The 18,968-nt window shown below is 29.2% G+C and overlaps 1 protein-coding gene across 1 annotated transcript; it reads right to left on the bottom strand.

The window, feature by feature from the left end:
- Positions 1-41: 41 nt before the first annotated feature.
- Positions 42-18,514, bottom strand: LOC113371542 (monocarboxylate transporter 13-like). The gene is made up of 5 exons (XM_026612170.1): positions 18,223-18,514; positions 3,248-3,520; positions 1,895-2,021; positions 1,644-1,823; positions 42-1,434 (listed from the first exon to the last, which is right to left on the bottom strand). The coding sequence occupies exons 2-5, from the start codon at positions 3,513-3,515 to the stop codon at positions 72-74; spliced, it is 1,938 nt and encodes a 645-aa protein (XP_026467955.1). The 5' UTR covers positions 3,516-3,520; positions 18,223-18,514; the 3' UTR covers positions 42-71.
- Between the last annotated feature and the right edge of the window lie 454 nt (positions 18,515-18,968).

Raw genomic sequence — 18,968 nt, forward strand, 5'->3', positions numbered from 1 at the left:
TTTATGTAGCCATATACGATTTTTTTATGATCAAATGATATTGCAATCTATTGGATAAAATACACAATCAATTAAAAGTATATTAAGTATGGCATTAAACATGTATAATATAAATTAAGCTTTCTCAAGTAAATCCTTATTGCAATCACTGTCAATATTTTGGCTAAGTCTTTTCTACGATTTATGAATGGTATAAAACCCCATATAGTGGCACCACCGATTAGAACTAAACCTAGCGTGGTGATTAATGGAACATATGTGCCAGCTCTTTCGTACCATAAGCCACAAAGTGGGGGTCCCATCAATTGTAATATTCCATTTACAAACAAACTTATTCCATAAGATGAAGTGAGCCTTTCGGTTCCTAACATATCTGCCATTATAACAGCTGTTACACCAACATAAACTCCAGAAGCTACCCCGAATATTCCACAACATACACATACTAGTACATAATCATGAGCAAGGGGTAGTAGAGCAAGAGATACACCTGATATTGCTAACCCGCCAATAAAATACCATTGCTTTGGAATTAACTCTGTATCTGACAAGGCTGAACCGCCGATCCTACCTATTAAATCTAATGCGGATACAATGGATAACAACCAAGCAGCTAATTCTTTATCGAAACCTAATGTGATGGCATAAGATGGTATGAGAATTACAAAATTTGTGTAACTTATAGCATTTGTGCAATTTGATATTAAAATTACTAAATAAGTTGGATCGCACAGCAAACTGATATCAAAAAATTTACTTTTACCATCCTCCTGGAGTTTTTCTTTACTTTTGTAACAGGTAGATATTGGATTCAAGGATTTTCCCAATGACTTCAAGCTTATGTGAGATGTAAATTCTGATGGTTGTAGAGCTGATAAGGTGCTACCGTGATAAGGCGTGCTTACATACTGAAAACTGCTGGTTGAAGGCGACCTTTTCGGAACTTTACCAATACTCCTCTCTTTCAAGGAAGGCAACCGGCTATGAGAGTAGTAGTCTTTAGATCTTGCAGATTCCGGCACCGAATGAAGTGCAGGAGTGCTCATCATTTGATTTTTGGTTACTGAATTCGTTCGATAATAATCACGTGTCGGAACGCTAGTTTTCCGTTCTCGTTCTTCATTCTTTCGATAGTTTTGCACAACAACTGCCGAAGCACTTCGTATAAAACCATTATCCATTTCAGAAGCAAATTTCAGCTGCGTTTCAGGAGACAAATTTCCACTTTTAGCAGGAGAAGCAAGCATTTCATCAGATGTTATCATGAATTTGGCGACCTTATTATTTTCCGGAGTAATAGGAGATTCGATTACGGTAGATTCTCCTACATCAGAGTCTTCTATCACACGTTTCATATGTTTCTCTACCGGTTGGTAAAAAATAGCCGCGACCCACACATTTAAAGTAACTGCGCCCATAATTAACACCGCGCCTCTAAAAGATAATGATAACAATTACTTTTGTCCGAAGGCCTCACATGTTTTACTTTATAAAAATGTAAAATCATTTAGAATAAACTTATCAATAATAACTGTATAATTAGAAAATTGCTAAAGACCTGCTATATATAAGACCAAAAAAACTGCTGAAAACACTCTCGTAGCGAAAAGGTTAAGCCTACAAAATAGTACTTTTTATATTACCTGTATCCATAGGCTTGTAATAAATATCTTAAGACAGGAGGTAGAACTATTGATCCTATTGCGCTACCAGAAATGCACAACCCATTAGCTAATCCTCTCCTTTTTACAAAATATGATGTGACTATATAAACTGTTGGAGGAAAACTCAGGCCAGCACCGGTTCCTACTAAAATTCCATAACTGAAAAAAATCGATAATTTACATATGCCCTTTTACAGTTATTTGTAGAACTAAATTATAGTTTTTATTACCTGAAGTATAAATAAACAACTGAAGAAGCCCAAAAGCTAATTATCATACCAGCAGCTGCAAAAGTACCTCCAAGAATAGTAACAGTGCGATAAGAGTATTTTACAGAAAGAATCGACGAGACTGGTCCTGAAATAGAAGTTAAAATCAAAAATTTATTATTTTTGTAATAACAGTAGTTACTGTAATAAAAATAAGCAAGTTTTGGGATCGAACTTGGGACTACTATGTGCAAGCCCACGTTTCTTAACTATAACACCTGGACAGGCTTATGTGAGTTATGCTAAAAATGCTAGTAGATAACTAAATGCAAATATCTTATATTACTAATTTAACAATGGGTAAGATTTTTGGCATGTAAACATATGTATTGATAAAAGAGAACCTGACTGCAGAATTGATTGAAAATTTCCATAATGCCGAATGCATAATGATCTACGTAACCTCGCTAACACAGCACATTGCATAAGAAATACATTATTAGTGTTATATATAAATAAGTTTAAAGTTCAAATCGTTAATACATAGATTAAACAACTAATTCTGCGGCGGTTTTACTTTTGTTTTGTCTAAAGAATTGGATAGGAGTATAATGGATTGTTGACATTGAATTAATATTTTTCATTATTTTGTTATGTGCAGCATAACTATCTCTAGCTGAATTGATATATTGAGACATATACGATCAAATATAAATTTAGCTACTTAAAAATGTATATATAAAACAAAATTTTGGTCGTTTACTTATCACATCGGGAAATATGATAAAGCTAATTGGATTCTATATTGGAAAGGCTAACTATTTGGTCAGGGATGAGATATTAGTACATGATTCAAAGAAAAATTAAAACCAATTGTGTACTAACTGCTAAAATGCAAAGGCCAATACAAAAACTTATTAGAGTTTAATAGGATTACTATGCTGACGTAATCACATCATTAGAATTCTTATCTCCGATTTGCATAAATTGGCAAACACTTATACACTGAGCCAATAACCATTACAAATTGAAATCGAACAGTTGACAAGATCAGTACAATGTTGCCGATATCAATTTAATGGTTGACTAGTGGGACTAATTTATCTAGCGATAAACATTACAAATAAGACACGCCATACGTGGTTCCATTGTTATAGTTTTTGACTCATGATAAACTTCAATAAATTTCCTACTTATCAACTCGTAATGTATTAGACTGTGATTGATGTATAAATCGACAAAATACTCGACAAAAGTTAATTGATACAATGTCGCAATAACGAATATTAATTACAGATTGATGATGCAGTGGCATTTGGAAATAAGATGTTTATATAATAAAACATAATATCGTACATGAAAATATTATTTTACCTAAAGAACTGTAAAGAAAATAGCACAGTGCCGGAATCCAGGCAGCAGCCGCTGGACTGGCATCAAAAACTTCCAAAAACTCGACGAACAGCACACCAAATGACTTGACGGTGCCAGGCACCAGAATGTTGACCATCATGGAACCGGCCAGGACGAGCCATCCCCAGCCTCCGTCCGGTGGCACCAATTTGTAATGCTGTTCGCCCTCATAATCCGACGTTGTGGATAGGAGACGAGCCGGAGGACAATTTTTGCCATTCTTCACCATTTTGACTGAAATAAAACTATGGTTACTAATCATGGAACCATGAAATAGGAATAGCAATTATATATTAGTAACAACAAACCATTGGAAATGAGAAGATATATCAAAAAAATCTAACATTGAAGTATATAATAATTATTAGTCTTTAATTAGTGTCATTGCTACAAGTGCTAAAATAAATAATATTCATGAATATTATGATATAGTCAATATAATAAAAATATTGGATAGCATCCGTTGACAAGTAATAAATGGTTGACCAATACCCAATTATCATGTATGACAACTTTTGAAAAAAAAAATGTTCTCAAATTTGAAGATTATTAGGATATTTTAAAAGAATTAAATGGTTAAAAATCACCCAGAAATAAATAATAATATACCAGAACTAGTTGGTTTGGTATTTAACCTTGCGGCAAATTACATGAACTTCCCGATATGTGTAATTAATCGAATTAATCAATAGAAACTAAATTAATTTGAGTGATTATAAATATTCCGAGTGGTACTGAATCTTGGTACTGAACCCAAAAAAATTACATATAATATGTACACAATATTAAAATCTCTATAAAATATCTGATAATTTGATGTACATAAGTCCCCAATGGGTGTAAAATTACTACAATGTTTGTAAACAATACTACAATGGGTGTAAAAATACTACAATGTTTGTAAAAATACTACAATGGGTGTAAAATTACTACAATGTTTGTAAAAATACTAAAATATTTGTGAAAATACTACAAAGGGTGTAAAATTACTACAATGTTTGTAAACAATACTACAATGGGTGTAGAATTACTACAATGGGTGTAAAATTACTACAATGTTTGTGAACAATACTACAATGGGTGTAAAAATACTATAATGTTTGTAAAAATACTACAATCGGTGCAAAATTACTACAATGTTTGTAAACAATACTACAATGGGTGTAAAATTACTACAATGTTTGTAAACAATACTACAATGAATGGGTGTAAAATTACTACAATGTTTGTAAACAATACTACAATGGGTGTAAAATTACTACAATGTTTGTGAACAATACTACAATGGGTGTAAAAATACTACAATGTTTGTAAAAATACTACAATGGGTGTAAAATTACTACAATGTTTGTAAACAATACTACAATGGGTGTAAAATTACTACAATGTTTGTGAACAATACTACAATGGGTGTAAAAATACTACAATGTTTGTAAAAATACTACAATGGGTGTAAAATTACTACAATGTTTGTAAACAATACTACAATGGGTGTAAAATTACTACAATGTTTGTAAACAATACTACAATGAATGGGTGTAAAATTACTACAATGTTTGTAAAAATACTATAATGAGTGTAAAATTACTACAATGTTTGTAAACAATACTACAATGGGTGCAAAAATACTACAATGTTTGTGAAAATACTACAAAGGGTGTAAAATTACTACAATATTTGTAAACAATACTACAATGGGTGTAAAATTACTACAATGTTTGTAAACAATACTACAATGGGTGTAAAATTACTACAATGTTTGTAAACAATACTACAATGAATGGGTGTAAAATTACTACAATGTTTGTAAAAATACTATAATGAGTGTAAAATTACTACAATGTTTGTAAACAATACTACAATGGGTGCAAAAATACTACAATGTTTGTGAAAATACTACAAAGGGTGTAAAATTACTACAATGTTTGTAAACAATACTACAATGGGTGTAAAATTACTACAATGTTTGTAAACAATACTACAATGGATGTAAAATTACTACAATGTTTGTGAACAATACTACAATGGGTGTAAAAATACTATAATGTTTGTAAAAATACTACAATGGGTGCAAAATTACTACAATGTTTGTAAACAATACTACAATGGGTGTAAAATTACTACAATGTTTGTGAACAATACTTCAATGGGTGTAAAAATACTACAATGTTTGTAAAAATACTACAATGGGTGTAAAATTACTACAATGTTTGTAAACAATACTACAATGGGTGTAAAATTACTACAATGTTTGTAAACAATACTACAATGAATGGGTGTAAAATTACTACAATGTTTGTAAAAATACTATAATGAGTGTAAAATTACTACAATGTTTGTAAACAATACTACAATGGGTGTAAAAATACTACAATGTTTGTGAAAATACTACAAAGGGTGTAAAATTACTACAATGTTTGTAAACAATACTACAATGGGTGTAAAATTACTACAATGGGTGTAAAATTACTACAATGGGTGTAAACAATACTACAATGGGTGTAAAATTACTACAATATTTGTAAAAATACTACAATGGGTGTAAAATTACTACAATGTTTGTAAACAATACTACAATGGGTGTAAAATTACTACAATGTTTGTAAACAATACTACAATGGGTGTAAAATTACTACAATGTTTGTAAACAATACTACAATGGGTGTAAAATTACTACAATGTTTGTAAACAATACTACAATGGATGTAAAATTACTACAATGTTTGTGAACAATACTACAATGGGTGTAAAAATACTATAATGTTTGTAAAAATACTACAATGGGTGCAAAATTACTACAATGTTTGTAAACAATACTACAATGGGTGTAAAATTACTACAATGTTTGTGAACAATACTTCAATGGGTGTAAAAATACTACAATGTTTGTAAAAATACTACAATGGGTGTAAAATTACTACAATGTTTGTAAACAATACTACAATGGGTGTAAAATTACTACAATGTTTGTAAACAATACTACAATGAATGGGTGTAAAATTACTACAATGTTTGTAAAAATACTATAATGAGTGTAAAATTACTACAATGTTTGTAAACAATACTACAATGGGTGTAAAAATACTACAATGTTTGTGAAAATACTACAAAGGGTGTAAAATTACTACAATGTTTGTAAACAATACTACAATGGGTGTAAAATTACTACAATGGGTGTAAAATTACTACAATGGGTGTAAACAATACTACAATGGGTGTAAAATTACTACAATATTTGTAAAAATACTACAATGGGTGTAAAATTACTACAATGTTTGTAAACAATACTACAATGGGTGTAAAATTACTACAATGTTTGTAAAATTACTACAATGGGTGTAAAAATACTACAATGGGTGTAAAATTACTACAATGTTTGTAAAAATACTACAATGGATGTAAAAATACTACAATGTTTGTAAAAATACTACAATGGGTGTAAAATTACTACAATGTTTGTAAAAATACTACAATGGGTGTAAAATTACTACAATGTTTGTAAACAATACTACAATGGGTGTAAAAATACTACAATGTTTGTAAAAATACTGCAATGGGTGTAAAATTACTACAATGTTTGTAAACAATACTACAATGGGTGTAAAATTACTACAATGTTTGTAAAAATACTACAATGGGTGTAAAATTACTACAATGTTTGTAAAAATACTACAATGGGTGTAAAATTACTACAATGGGTGTAAAAATACTACAATGGGTGTAAAATTACTACAATGTTTGTAAAAATACTACAATGGATGTAAAAATACTACGATGTTTGTAAAAATACTACAATGGGTGTAAAATTACTACAATGTTTGTAAACAATACTACAATGGGTGTAAAATTACTACAATGTTTGTAAAAATACTACAATGGGTGTAAAATTACTACAATGTTTGTAAAAATACTACAATGGGTGTAAAATTACTACAATGTTTGTAAACAATACTACAATGGGTGTAAAAATACTACAATGTTTGTAAAAATACTACAATGGGTGTAAAATTACTACAATGTTTGTAAACAATACTACAATGGGTGTAAAAATACTACAATGTTTGTAAAAATACTACAATGGGTGTAAAATTACTACAATGTTTGTAAACAATACTACAATGGGTGTAAAATTACTACAATGTTTGTAAACAATACTACAATGGGTGTAAAAATACTACAATGTTTGTAAAAATACTACAATGGGTGTAAAATTACTACAATGTTTGTAAACAATACTACAATGGGTGTAAAAATACTACAATGTTTGTAAAAATACTACAATGGGTGTAAAATTACTACAATGTTTGTAAACAATACTACAATGGGTGTAAAAATACTACAATGTTTGTAAAAATACTACAATGGGTGTAAAATTACTACAATGTTTGTAAACAATACTACAATGGGTGTATAATTACCACAATGTTTTTTTACCGCAATTTTTTACCGCAAAATGACATTTTTTAACTTCCCGAAGGAGAAGTTTATGTTTTCATCAAAAAATCCGACTCGCTAATTTTATGTTTTCTCGACGTTTCAAGCCATTCTGAATCGAATGAGACCAAATTTGGAAAAAGTATTCAGAAGTAGTAATTCAGAATTTTTGATGAAAACCTAAACTTCTCCTTCGGGAAGTTTAGAAGAAGTCCTGAGAAGAGTGGGCAAAGAAAGGCTCTACTGAGCACAATTCTGAGAAGAAAAGAAAACTGGATCGGGCCTTTTTTGTAAAAGGAGTGCCTCCTGCACGACGTCGTCGAGGGTAAAATAGAAAGAACAGAAGGCATGGGAAGAAGAAGAATGCAGACGATTGACGACTTGCGCCAGAAGAGAAAATACAAAGAATTGAAAGCCGAAGCACATGATCAGGAAGCATGGAAACAGAAGTTTGGAAAGGAAAATACATGAAATAAAAAAATTGGGATAGGGAATAGTGGTAATGGGATGAAGGGCAAGGAAATCATTTATTTGTTGTGGCTCTCACACCATGGACCTGCCTTCGGGCAGACTACTACTAATTATTATACCAGAAAACTAGTACACACCGAAAACGAAACATATGATGTATAATTCATAGTTTCTATTTCTAAAGTCTGCAAATTTCAGGTTCTATTTCCATCCTAGCAGCTTGATATCAAGCAGTACATCAATACTTGAAATATCTAATAATAATCTTATCACAAAGACAATTGAAACCATTGGCCTTCTGATAGCCCTGGATTATAAGGAATTACATGACAATAGCTCAAAAAACAATACTTGACAAATACAAATTTATCAAGTTTTGTATTATCATTTCATCTGGTTCTATAATATTTACTTATTATAATTGACTCATTTGGGACAAAACAAAAAATCGGTTATAACCAGAAATTTCCATAAGCATATTTGTTGTTAAACTGACATAATGAATTCTAATCAACATTTATTCGCTTAACAACAAGTGTATTAAAACAATACAGCACAATGACTTCATTAAAACATTTCTTTGTTGAATTTATTTGCATAAATTTTATGCTGTTATATGAACAGCATCAGGTGATTCTCGAGACCTGATAGACAATAATAATAAATATGAATCATGAATTTATGATCAAAAATTGGATAAGATTTTTTTTTCATTTCGAGTTATCAATCAATTTTATTATGAAGCTTATGAAAAGATAATGAGCGTTTCTTATCTGAATATTTACAAAATAAATTTAATAGTACAGTTAAGATTGACTGATGAATTATAAAATTGAAAAGACGTAATATTACAAGTGGTAAACAATAATAAAAAAATACAACACATGTTTTAACTGGACTGATTAAATTGTTTTCGATATACGGTCCACGCAGTGTACGAAAATATTTTGTTTTAAAACTAATAAACAGATGAATTAAAAATAATATGGTATACAATCCGTTAATGAACTGAATATGTGAAGAACACAACAACAGAAAAGTTTGCAATTCTTAGAATTTATTTTTCCGCGATTCAATCAATTAGTTTCTATTTAAAATATATTAGCAGTTCGCACGACTTTAGGACCTTGATGAAACCGTGGCCGTAACTTGAAAGTGACTAAATGAAGGCCTTAATAATAATAATAATTGAAAATAATATTTATTCACATAAAAAGAAGAAATACATTTTTATAATGTTGTCAATGATCAAGAACTATTCAAGCGCGAAAAAAACATTTTGAAATCAGAACACATGGGCGCATTTTGCGGTACGAAATTGGGCCCATCTGGTGTTTGCGTCTTTTTATAAAATTTTTCGAAATAAAAAACGATATAGCAATTTCTTTTTTATTGATAATACGTGAAAGTGGTCCCCTATTTCAGGTAAGAGTTGACGACCTATGAATATTGTTCTTTATTTAGTAAATTATTCATTAGAATTTAATTTAATTGAATTAGGATCTTTCCCAAGTAGAGGTTCGCCAGAAAATCCGGTTTGTAAATTTTATATTTTCTCGTTTCAAGTCAATCTGAATCGTTTGAATGAATATATTCATTATTGAATTATTTAGGTTAAAATAGATACAAATATTAAGCTACTGGTGCATGGCATCGTGCCTTAAGAAAAATTGCTGGAACTTCCAGTACCGTAACGAAATGATCGAGGAATATTAAATGTTTTCAAAAAGATTATTATAAATACTGTAACATTTTCTAATATTTATAAGAATTACATAAACTGAATTACAAAGTTTTTTTTTTTATTTAAAGTATATACGTGAGTTTCAGAGCTTTAGCTAGAATTAAAATAAAAATCTGAATTATTTTTGATATACAAAAAAACAATGAAAAAAAATTAGATAAAAAAAATTGTTCCAAAAACAATTGTTTTGCCAACACAAGCAAAATGTTTTTTGGATCACTTTGCTTCGTAACGACCGGACCTGACTTTGCCGAAAACTAATCAGCATATATCCCTATCAATAGGAATCGATTACTTTTTGAATTTTTCAAATCGGTTTATCCATACGCCCGAAATCGTCGATAAAAATTGTCTCCACACATACACGCACACGCACAGGCATCCATTTTTTCTGAGGTATCCCAAAATGTTCAGAAACCTTTGAAACGTGAAGGTATGCAAAAATTTTCATTTTCTATTTCGGCCCATTACTATAACTCGGGAAGTTAAAAATTCAAGGTGCAAGTCTTATTTAATCTTATTTCTACAAATATAATTTTTATATATTTTTTAGACAGCAATAAAAACTTAACAGTTCTATGAGCAGATATAAATATTCTCCTTAAAAAACGTTGCTTTTTTGAGGCAATCCAACGCTTTCCCTAACTCCATTTAATACATTTTATTATTTGAATTTCTCTATTATTGATGATGAAAACGAATACCAAAATGATCCGAAGTGATGATTTTATAAATATATTCTACAGATTCTTAGTTAGCCAATATTAAAATAAAATCATGTAGGTGTTGAATCTTTTACAATTTGTTTAATTCAACAATCACGTGCAGATGCCACACGCTGCTAGGATTATTTATTCGAAGAAATTAAGCAAATTCTTTGCTCATTGAACTCTAAAAATATTTATCTTTCGCATTAGTTGAACATATTTGTATACAGACCGCCTGTAGAAAATTTAAATAACAAAGATGTTATGCTAATTCTCTTTTCTTGCGAACAGTAAATATATGAGTCTTCACTTTGCACAGCTGATTTCATTTTGCACAATTTTTTATATACGTCTTTAGTTAATTTGATGGATAAATATTTGATAATTATTATCTAACCAGGGCGTGATAGAATTACACTCAGGTGAATGGATAAACAATATAAAAATCTATTTGGGAACCTTGATAACAAGCAAACTGATAAAATAAGGATTAATTTAAATTTGAATTCATACAATCATAGATATACCCACAATCTTACTTATTTCTTATATAAACCTTGAGTTATTTATCCTCTTCAATTATTCGCCTATCATAAGATTATTTTTAAGCTTGATCAATTCTCCAATATTTATTTTTAGATTTTTGGATAGTTTGTAAAAAAAGAAATAGTATTTTAAATGTGTGCCAGAACTATTTATCCACTCTGCTGCTGACACGAATATACTGAATTTTCCACAAACTCTGACCGTGGCATAAAAAAATAAGATTCTTTTAATACAACATCCTAAGGCACTTTGGATCTAAAATTACACAGTGGATAAACATATTATATTTCTTTTAATGAAGTAAGTATACACATTTAGATAATATATTCTTGGAAAAAATGAACTGAAATTAATATCTAAACATTTGGAGCCTGGGAAAGATGATTCAGTAACAATGATACAAGAAATTCATATAATATTTCATGAATCATAACGATTTTTAGTATTTTCAATACATTTTCAAATTTTTAGAGGCTTGTTTGTAGCTTAAGTGGTAAAAGTTGTGGCCTTGCAATTACAAGGTTTCATGTTCAATTCCTGCCTCGTATAATCTGATATCAAGCTGCAGTGATATAAGTTAAGAATATTAGTAATATGATCACAAAGATAATAGAAAACTTCTAATAATTCTATTTTATAAGAAAAAATACTTCTCAACAGCTCATAAAACACAAAAAACAGTTCTGATTTCCGAAGAAAATATTTTTTTATGATCTAAACTTCATGGTTGATCGATGTACAATAAAATTTCTAATCTCTTTGCTATTTATTCATGCAGTACTAATACTTTATCAAGTTCTTCCGCTAGTTTTCACTCTTGGCATGTACGTTCGTTTTTATATTGAAATTAGAGTATTCTTATCTTATAGGAAACGTGATGTTGAATTAAATATCTCAGAGTAGAGATAATACTATGTATTTATAAAAACCTTGGATATCACCATGTGCTTAAAAATCACGACGCGCATGCTACAATTTTTCTCTAGTACATGTTTCGAGAATAGAGATTTACAATATCAAATCGATCAAATTTGTGCATTTTTATATACAAATTTATTATGTACAATCGTCTAGTTGATTGTTAAATTTAAAAAACACAAACTAGTGGTGCATGGCATCGTGCCTTAAGGCAAATTGCTGTAACTTCCCTTAACAAAAATTTAAATTCTTAAAAAAGATTCCATTTTCTTTTAAAACTCTGAAAAAACGATTTTTGAGATTTTTAAATTTTTTGAAAATAATTAACCTTTTTGAAATATTTAAATTTTTCCAAAGCAATCGCGATACGTTAGCTGCGTAAAAACGAAATATCGAAGCGCTTGGGCGCTGCGCCGCTAGTAACGAATAAACACTGGTAAGAAAGGTGAACAAAACTTGTTAATATTATTAAAATATCTATAAAATATGTGATAATTTGATGTGCATATGTGTAATGATCATTTTTGTCCGCCAAAATAACAGTTTTTTCACTTTTTTTTATTGGATCTCCAAAACCGCTAGACCTGCCTTCCCAAAAATTTCATCAGTTCTTCATTTCGTCAATACAAATAAAATGCTTTTTGAATCATACTCGGTTCTCTCAAAAAATCAATTACCATTTTTGGCACTTTTTGATCCATATCTTCGAAACGGCTCGACCTGCCTTTGCCAAGAACTAAGCAGCGCGTCTCCTTATCAATACGAATCGAATTTTTTTTTGTATTATTCAAATTGGTTGATCTGTATTTTCGAAATCGTCCACGAATCGTTGTATCCGCACACACACACATACATACTCGCACACACATCCATTTCAGAAAATGTTCAGAAACTTCTGAAACGTAAAGATATATAAAAATTTTCATTTTCAATTTTTTGCGAAAAAATAACTTAAACTTTTTCTGCAATACTGACTGACTATCACGAAATTACGCCTTGGATAAAGTTCTTTCTGATAAAAGTCTTAAACAACTTAAAGGTCCTCAATTGTTGTTTAAATCATAAATTTAAACGTTGACTTTAAAATATTTGACTACTTGCCTCTTATGTGTATCTAATAGTTTACGATTTGTTAAATCTTGATATTATTTTCAGCTTGATTAATGAAATTTGTTGATAATTTTTTTTTATTAAGTAATGATTATAGGCAGTGCGTCGGAAGCAAATTTTTGATGGGTAGACTCGTTTTTTTTATTTTTATTGTTGATAGCCATTGGGTTCTTTTTTTTTTAATAGGCTGCCAGTGGGTTCGTTTTTTTAGGACATATTAGGGCATATCATTTTTTGAGATTAATGGGTAGGCTCAGCCCACCCAGCCCACACGGTTCCGACGCCACTGGATATAGGCTAGGCAAATTGAGTAGCTCCATTTAAATTTTGATCAGATATTCTTATCAATTGTAAATCGATTCTCAAAATTAGTTAAACAGGTTTTAAAAGAAATTAAAGATAATCTAAATTGTTGTATAAAGTGCTGTCTACATTTTATGATTTGCGAAATATTACTCATATGACCACCATTTTTCTATAAACGTTTAAAGATAATGTTTGCGATAACAAAAACAGTTTAAATTCTTATTGCATGTTACTATGTTTTAAAGCATTTTATTTTGCATTAAATGCACTATTTTTGCTGTTTAAATTTATACAGTTTGCACATATTAAGCTTTATTATAGACCACCAGCTAGTTAATGGAAATAATTTTCATGTTTGGTGAAAATCTAGATGTGATCCAGTTCCTCTATGAATAGATCAAAATATATTTCTAACAAAAAGTAAAATTTATTAAGCCAAAAACAAAATAATAATAATAATAATAAGGTATATCACAATTGGATAGGACAAGGTGAAATTTATTAGGCCAAAAATAAAATAATAATATTTATAAGTTATATCACAATTAGATAGGACAACCATTGGATTGCGTTATGTGTTAAATAAAACATATTACTAAATTACTTCACATAATAGATTGTATTTCATACGTTTGAAAAAATCTGTATAAATCAGTTAAACAACTTGTTTCAATAATTCTTCTTTCTAACCAGGAAATTTATTAGAGATATTTTTTTGGCATAGTATCAGTACAGTTATCAATTGTGCGAGGTGACCAGCAGATTATATTTTTTTCCAATCGTGTTATTGACCTTCGCATATTTTATTATTTACATTTAGCCTATTTTTATTGAGAATTTGTGTTAAGCTCTTAAACCACAATTTTTAAAAATATTAATCAGTAAAATATCAATTATGTAACGTGTGTTCGAGTACGCAAAAAATCATGTGATTTTAAAAATTTAATTAACACAAAATGAATTAATTGATACTGAAACTAATTAATCAGATAAAATTATTCGATAAAGTAAATCGAATGGTGCAATATTATATAAGTTATTTACGTTGTTGCAAAATTATATAAGTCATGAATTTTGGCTCAAGTGTACTAAATTAATATAAAATTCCATTTAGGGATGTTGTCGAGTTATTTTCAATAATTTATTTAATCATTTCTCTGTCACGGATACAGGTTCGAGAAGCCAATTTCTTTTGCCAAGTGTTACGAAACATTCGAGCTAAAATGACGATCTAAATTGTAATCACTTTTCACAAATATTTCATATAAAGGATTTGATCTTGAACCGTACACTTCTCGAAAAAAACAACTTATGGAAAGATTAGATTATATTTCAATGATATAGATATTACCTATTATAAAAATATGTTCATGCAAGGATGAAGTAGCTCTACTCATTATTGATACATGTTTTTTAAACTTCCCGTAGAAATAAGTTATTGACATTGAAAATTTTTGCATATCTTCACGTTTTGAAGGTTTCTAAACATTTTGGCACACCTTAGAAAAAATGGATGTGTGTGTGTATGTATGTATAGATACAATTTTGATTAGTTTTTGGCAAAAGCAGGTCCAGCCGATTCGGAGATATAGAGCTAAATGTGCAAAAAATGACAGTTTTTGAGAGAAAAAAGCATCCGATTTGAATGATTCAAAAAACTTTCTACTTGTGTTGATGAAACGAATGCTTTTGGGAAACGATTTTTTTTTTAATTTTTTCTCAATTTCCAAAAAATATTTTTTATTTACTAAATTTTATTCTTCGACATTCTTTTCCATTATGGTACGGCAAGTTCAAGCAATTTGCCTTAAGGCACGATGCCATACACCACTAGTTTTTCAATTGTTTCGATAGCTACTTGTATCAGAGCTACTTAGAAATTCTTGTCTTATAAGAAATTTGTTTCAAGACTTAACTTGCTATTTTACGAGAAGAACCCAAAATTGTTGCAGCAATGCCTCCGAAAGGCTATTTTCACTTAAGATCATATTTGAAATTTATGATTTCAAGTGAAAATCTGGTTGGTATCTATTGCAATAGCATTTAAATTTCAATCTTCTTTTTCAGAAAAATATAAAGAAACAAAAAGATTATTACAAGACAAGTGTAAATCCTTGAATTTGCCTAAAATATTATCAATTTCATGGTTTTTTCTCTCAACGAAGAAACCAAGTTTTTTGCATATTGCCAAAACATGCCATATCTTGATGACCCAAGAATAACCTACTCTAAATTTACGCACACCGGCTAAAACACGTCATATCATGCAAATAGATTTGTCAAATACGTTCGTAAAATCTTAGAAAAACGAGTTATACTCGTTAGAAAAAATATCCCCGTCTTATAATGGACCAGTAATAGAATCTTATGTCGCAGAGGAAGAATGGTAAAGGAGTTTGATGGTTTTGCCTAATAATTGTGATGGTGATGATTCTGTATCTATGTTCGCTTGTGATGACGACGATTTTAATTTGTTGAATTAAATACAATTAAAATGATGTACTACAAACAGATGATATACGTCATATGCAGATCAATAACACAACACGTGTTATTCCGCTTCGAATTTAAAACACATTGAACGTCCTTTAATAAGGTCAATGTCACATTTCTATCTCACGATGCAATGCAATCAAACAATATTGTTATACAATGTATTTAGAATGTATGTACTTGGTATTTACATCTGCAAATCATACAGTCACGAATACAAAGATATATACTGCAGACTTATAATCGCACACATTTCATATGCCTATAATATTTTAAGGGGTTTCATTTTAACTATCAACCTTATAATCATATAAGGATCCACAAAATTCCCTAACGAATAAACGTCGAGTTCTAGGTAAGTATTTGAGTATTAGGAGAAAAACTATATTAAAACTCTCGCTAGCATTGAAATTCACTTCCGAGCTATGGTTTCTTCGGCATAGTTTATTGAAATTACCCAAAGTACCAAAATCGCGATGTGATCAAACAAATTTAACCCAAATAATACAGATAATTATTACAAAGCCAAGACACCAGACACTGAAGGTAAAAAGTGAATTATAATCAAGAGAAATTTAAATCACAACCAGCAGATTCATGTGTGTGCTATTCAAACTAGTAGATTATTAGAGGATCTTAATTGCGCGATTAGATATAAATGAGAACCTACTGCTGTTATACCAAGAAATCCAAAACTAAGAAGGGAACATTAGTCTAGACCAGCGTTTCTCAACGTATTTCTTCCAACGCCCCCTTTGAAAATGGAAATTTTTGTAGCGCCTCATACCAATTTTTTTATGCCTATATAATCTCTACATACATTTTTTTTAAATTTCAATAATATGGTTATAGTGTGCTATATTAGTTGATGCAATCATACATTCTAAATTAGAAGATTTTACCAGTGAGAGCAAATAAAACGCTACTTAAAACAGTGTATACATGTAAAAAAAATAGTTAGGGGCCTCTTATCGCCCCCTTGCATATTACAATCGCCCACTTTGAGAAAGACTGGTCTAGATCATAGGTTCCCAAACTTGTTTGTGTCGTGGACCCTTTAGGCTTTGTCATAAACCCCCATGAATTTTTTAAAAATTTCTATTTGTACTAACAATTAGTATTTAACATTTAAAGTAAAGATTTAAATACAAGTTAAGACCTTAATTAATTTTTTTTTTTTTTTTTGCATACTTTTATTGTCAATCAAAATTAAATACATTTTTTAAGACAATGTGATTGAAAAGTTGGTTTTAATGCATATAAGAGATTATCTCCTATGAGATATCTCTCTTTTATATTTTTACCTTAATTGATTTTAAAATTAAATAAAAATTAGATATAAACAAGACGTGTTGTGATCCACTATCGTGGATGTTTAAAATTCCTTTTCACTTATGTGGACCCTTTGAAAGCTGTCTGAGGGTCCATTTGAACCACTTTGGGAATCACTGGTCTAGATCAGCTGATTATTAACAGTTTTTGAAAATAAATGGCATTAATATTTCAAATCATGATTTAAAAATTGCAGTACATCCTGCACCAACAGAAATAAATTAAGGAAAATAAATATTTATTATTCATTAATTGAAAATATATAAATTACTAATGACAATGTAGACTTATCAATTGTGTACAGCTCTAAACTTTTACAATTACAGATTTTTCTAGAAAAGGCACATCCAATTTAAAATTCAATTGCACACAATTTGTACAAATAAAGAGAAGTTAAATTAAACGATTTACTCATCACTGTATGGAAAACTTATATTTGAACTAAATGATCTGAATAATAAACAAAAATAAAGATTTCTACTGGCAGGTATGTATTTTAGTGGACTGCAAGAAGAGAAGAGAATTCTTTAAAAACTAACACAGGGGTGTAAAATTGTTTTATGACTTTCATGTAAAAAAGTTTAGAGTAATATTACAAGTAGTTGATCAATGAACTTTATTTTTAAAAAATATAATTTAATGAACTACACTCTCTTAAATTATGCGATAATGATGGCAATGAAATAAATTTCACTTTTTAGGGTCCATTTTATAAGAAATAGCTTGGTGCAGTTACAGTAAAATGATTTTATTTAAGAACATATCTAAATCTAAAGATAAATGATTAATTACTATATGTATATATATATATATATATATATATATATATATATATATATATAAGTTTAAAGTTATTAATATAATAATAAACTCACCATAGTTTGAATATCATGAACTTCAATTGCAAATAAAATTATATAGGTGATCCACTTTTTCTTCAAGCATATATGAAGATTTATTATAAATATCGGTAAAATAAATTCGGTAAAATAAATTATTATATTATAAAAAAATAAATACTTAAACTCATATTAACCAAAACATCTAAAACCTAGTATAAAATGTGTCATAACGTAAATACTGTATGATAATAACTTAAAAGATTATATAAAATATCTCTAGAATTAACGTTTAAGTCACAAGAACTGACTAAAAGCACTCTCATACCATTACACATAAGGAAAACTTTAAATTAAGAACCGCATGTAGAAATGTCAAAACCTATTTGATTACTGATGTTAATGGGAAATTGTGCTTTCTGACATCCAAGAAGTAGTGTTGCATGATGGCAAACGTCAAACGAAAGTGTTGCCTCATAGGAATATAAATCCTTTCTAAATCATCGTTTTGAATAAAGACAAATTTAAAATAAAATATTATTTACAAAAAAAGTAGGAATCATGCCATATCAATTATTCAACATATATAATATCAAATTTTTTAAATTATTTCAATTTTCAATAATTTTAGAAAATTAGAGTCAAATATAAAAATAGAACTGATTTCGTTGTTAACTTTTAAATGAATTTATGTATAAATTATCAATTATGAAACACGTTTTCAAAATAAAATCATTATATTTTTTTTAAAATGAATTTTGAAATTATATTCCTGAGTTTCA

The sequence above is a fragment of the Ctenocephalides felis genome, unplaced genomic scaffold (genome assembly GCF_003426905.1).
Source record: "Ctenocephalides felis isolate EL2017-DRISC unplaced genomic scaffold, ASM342690v1 CF-g0.4_SCAFFOLD_01492, whole genome shotgun sequence".
NCBI classification, from domain to species: Eukaryota; Metazoa; Arthropoda; class Insecta; order Siphonaptera; family Pulicidae; genus Ctenocephalides; species Ctenocephalides felis.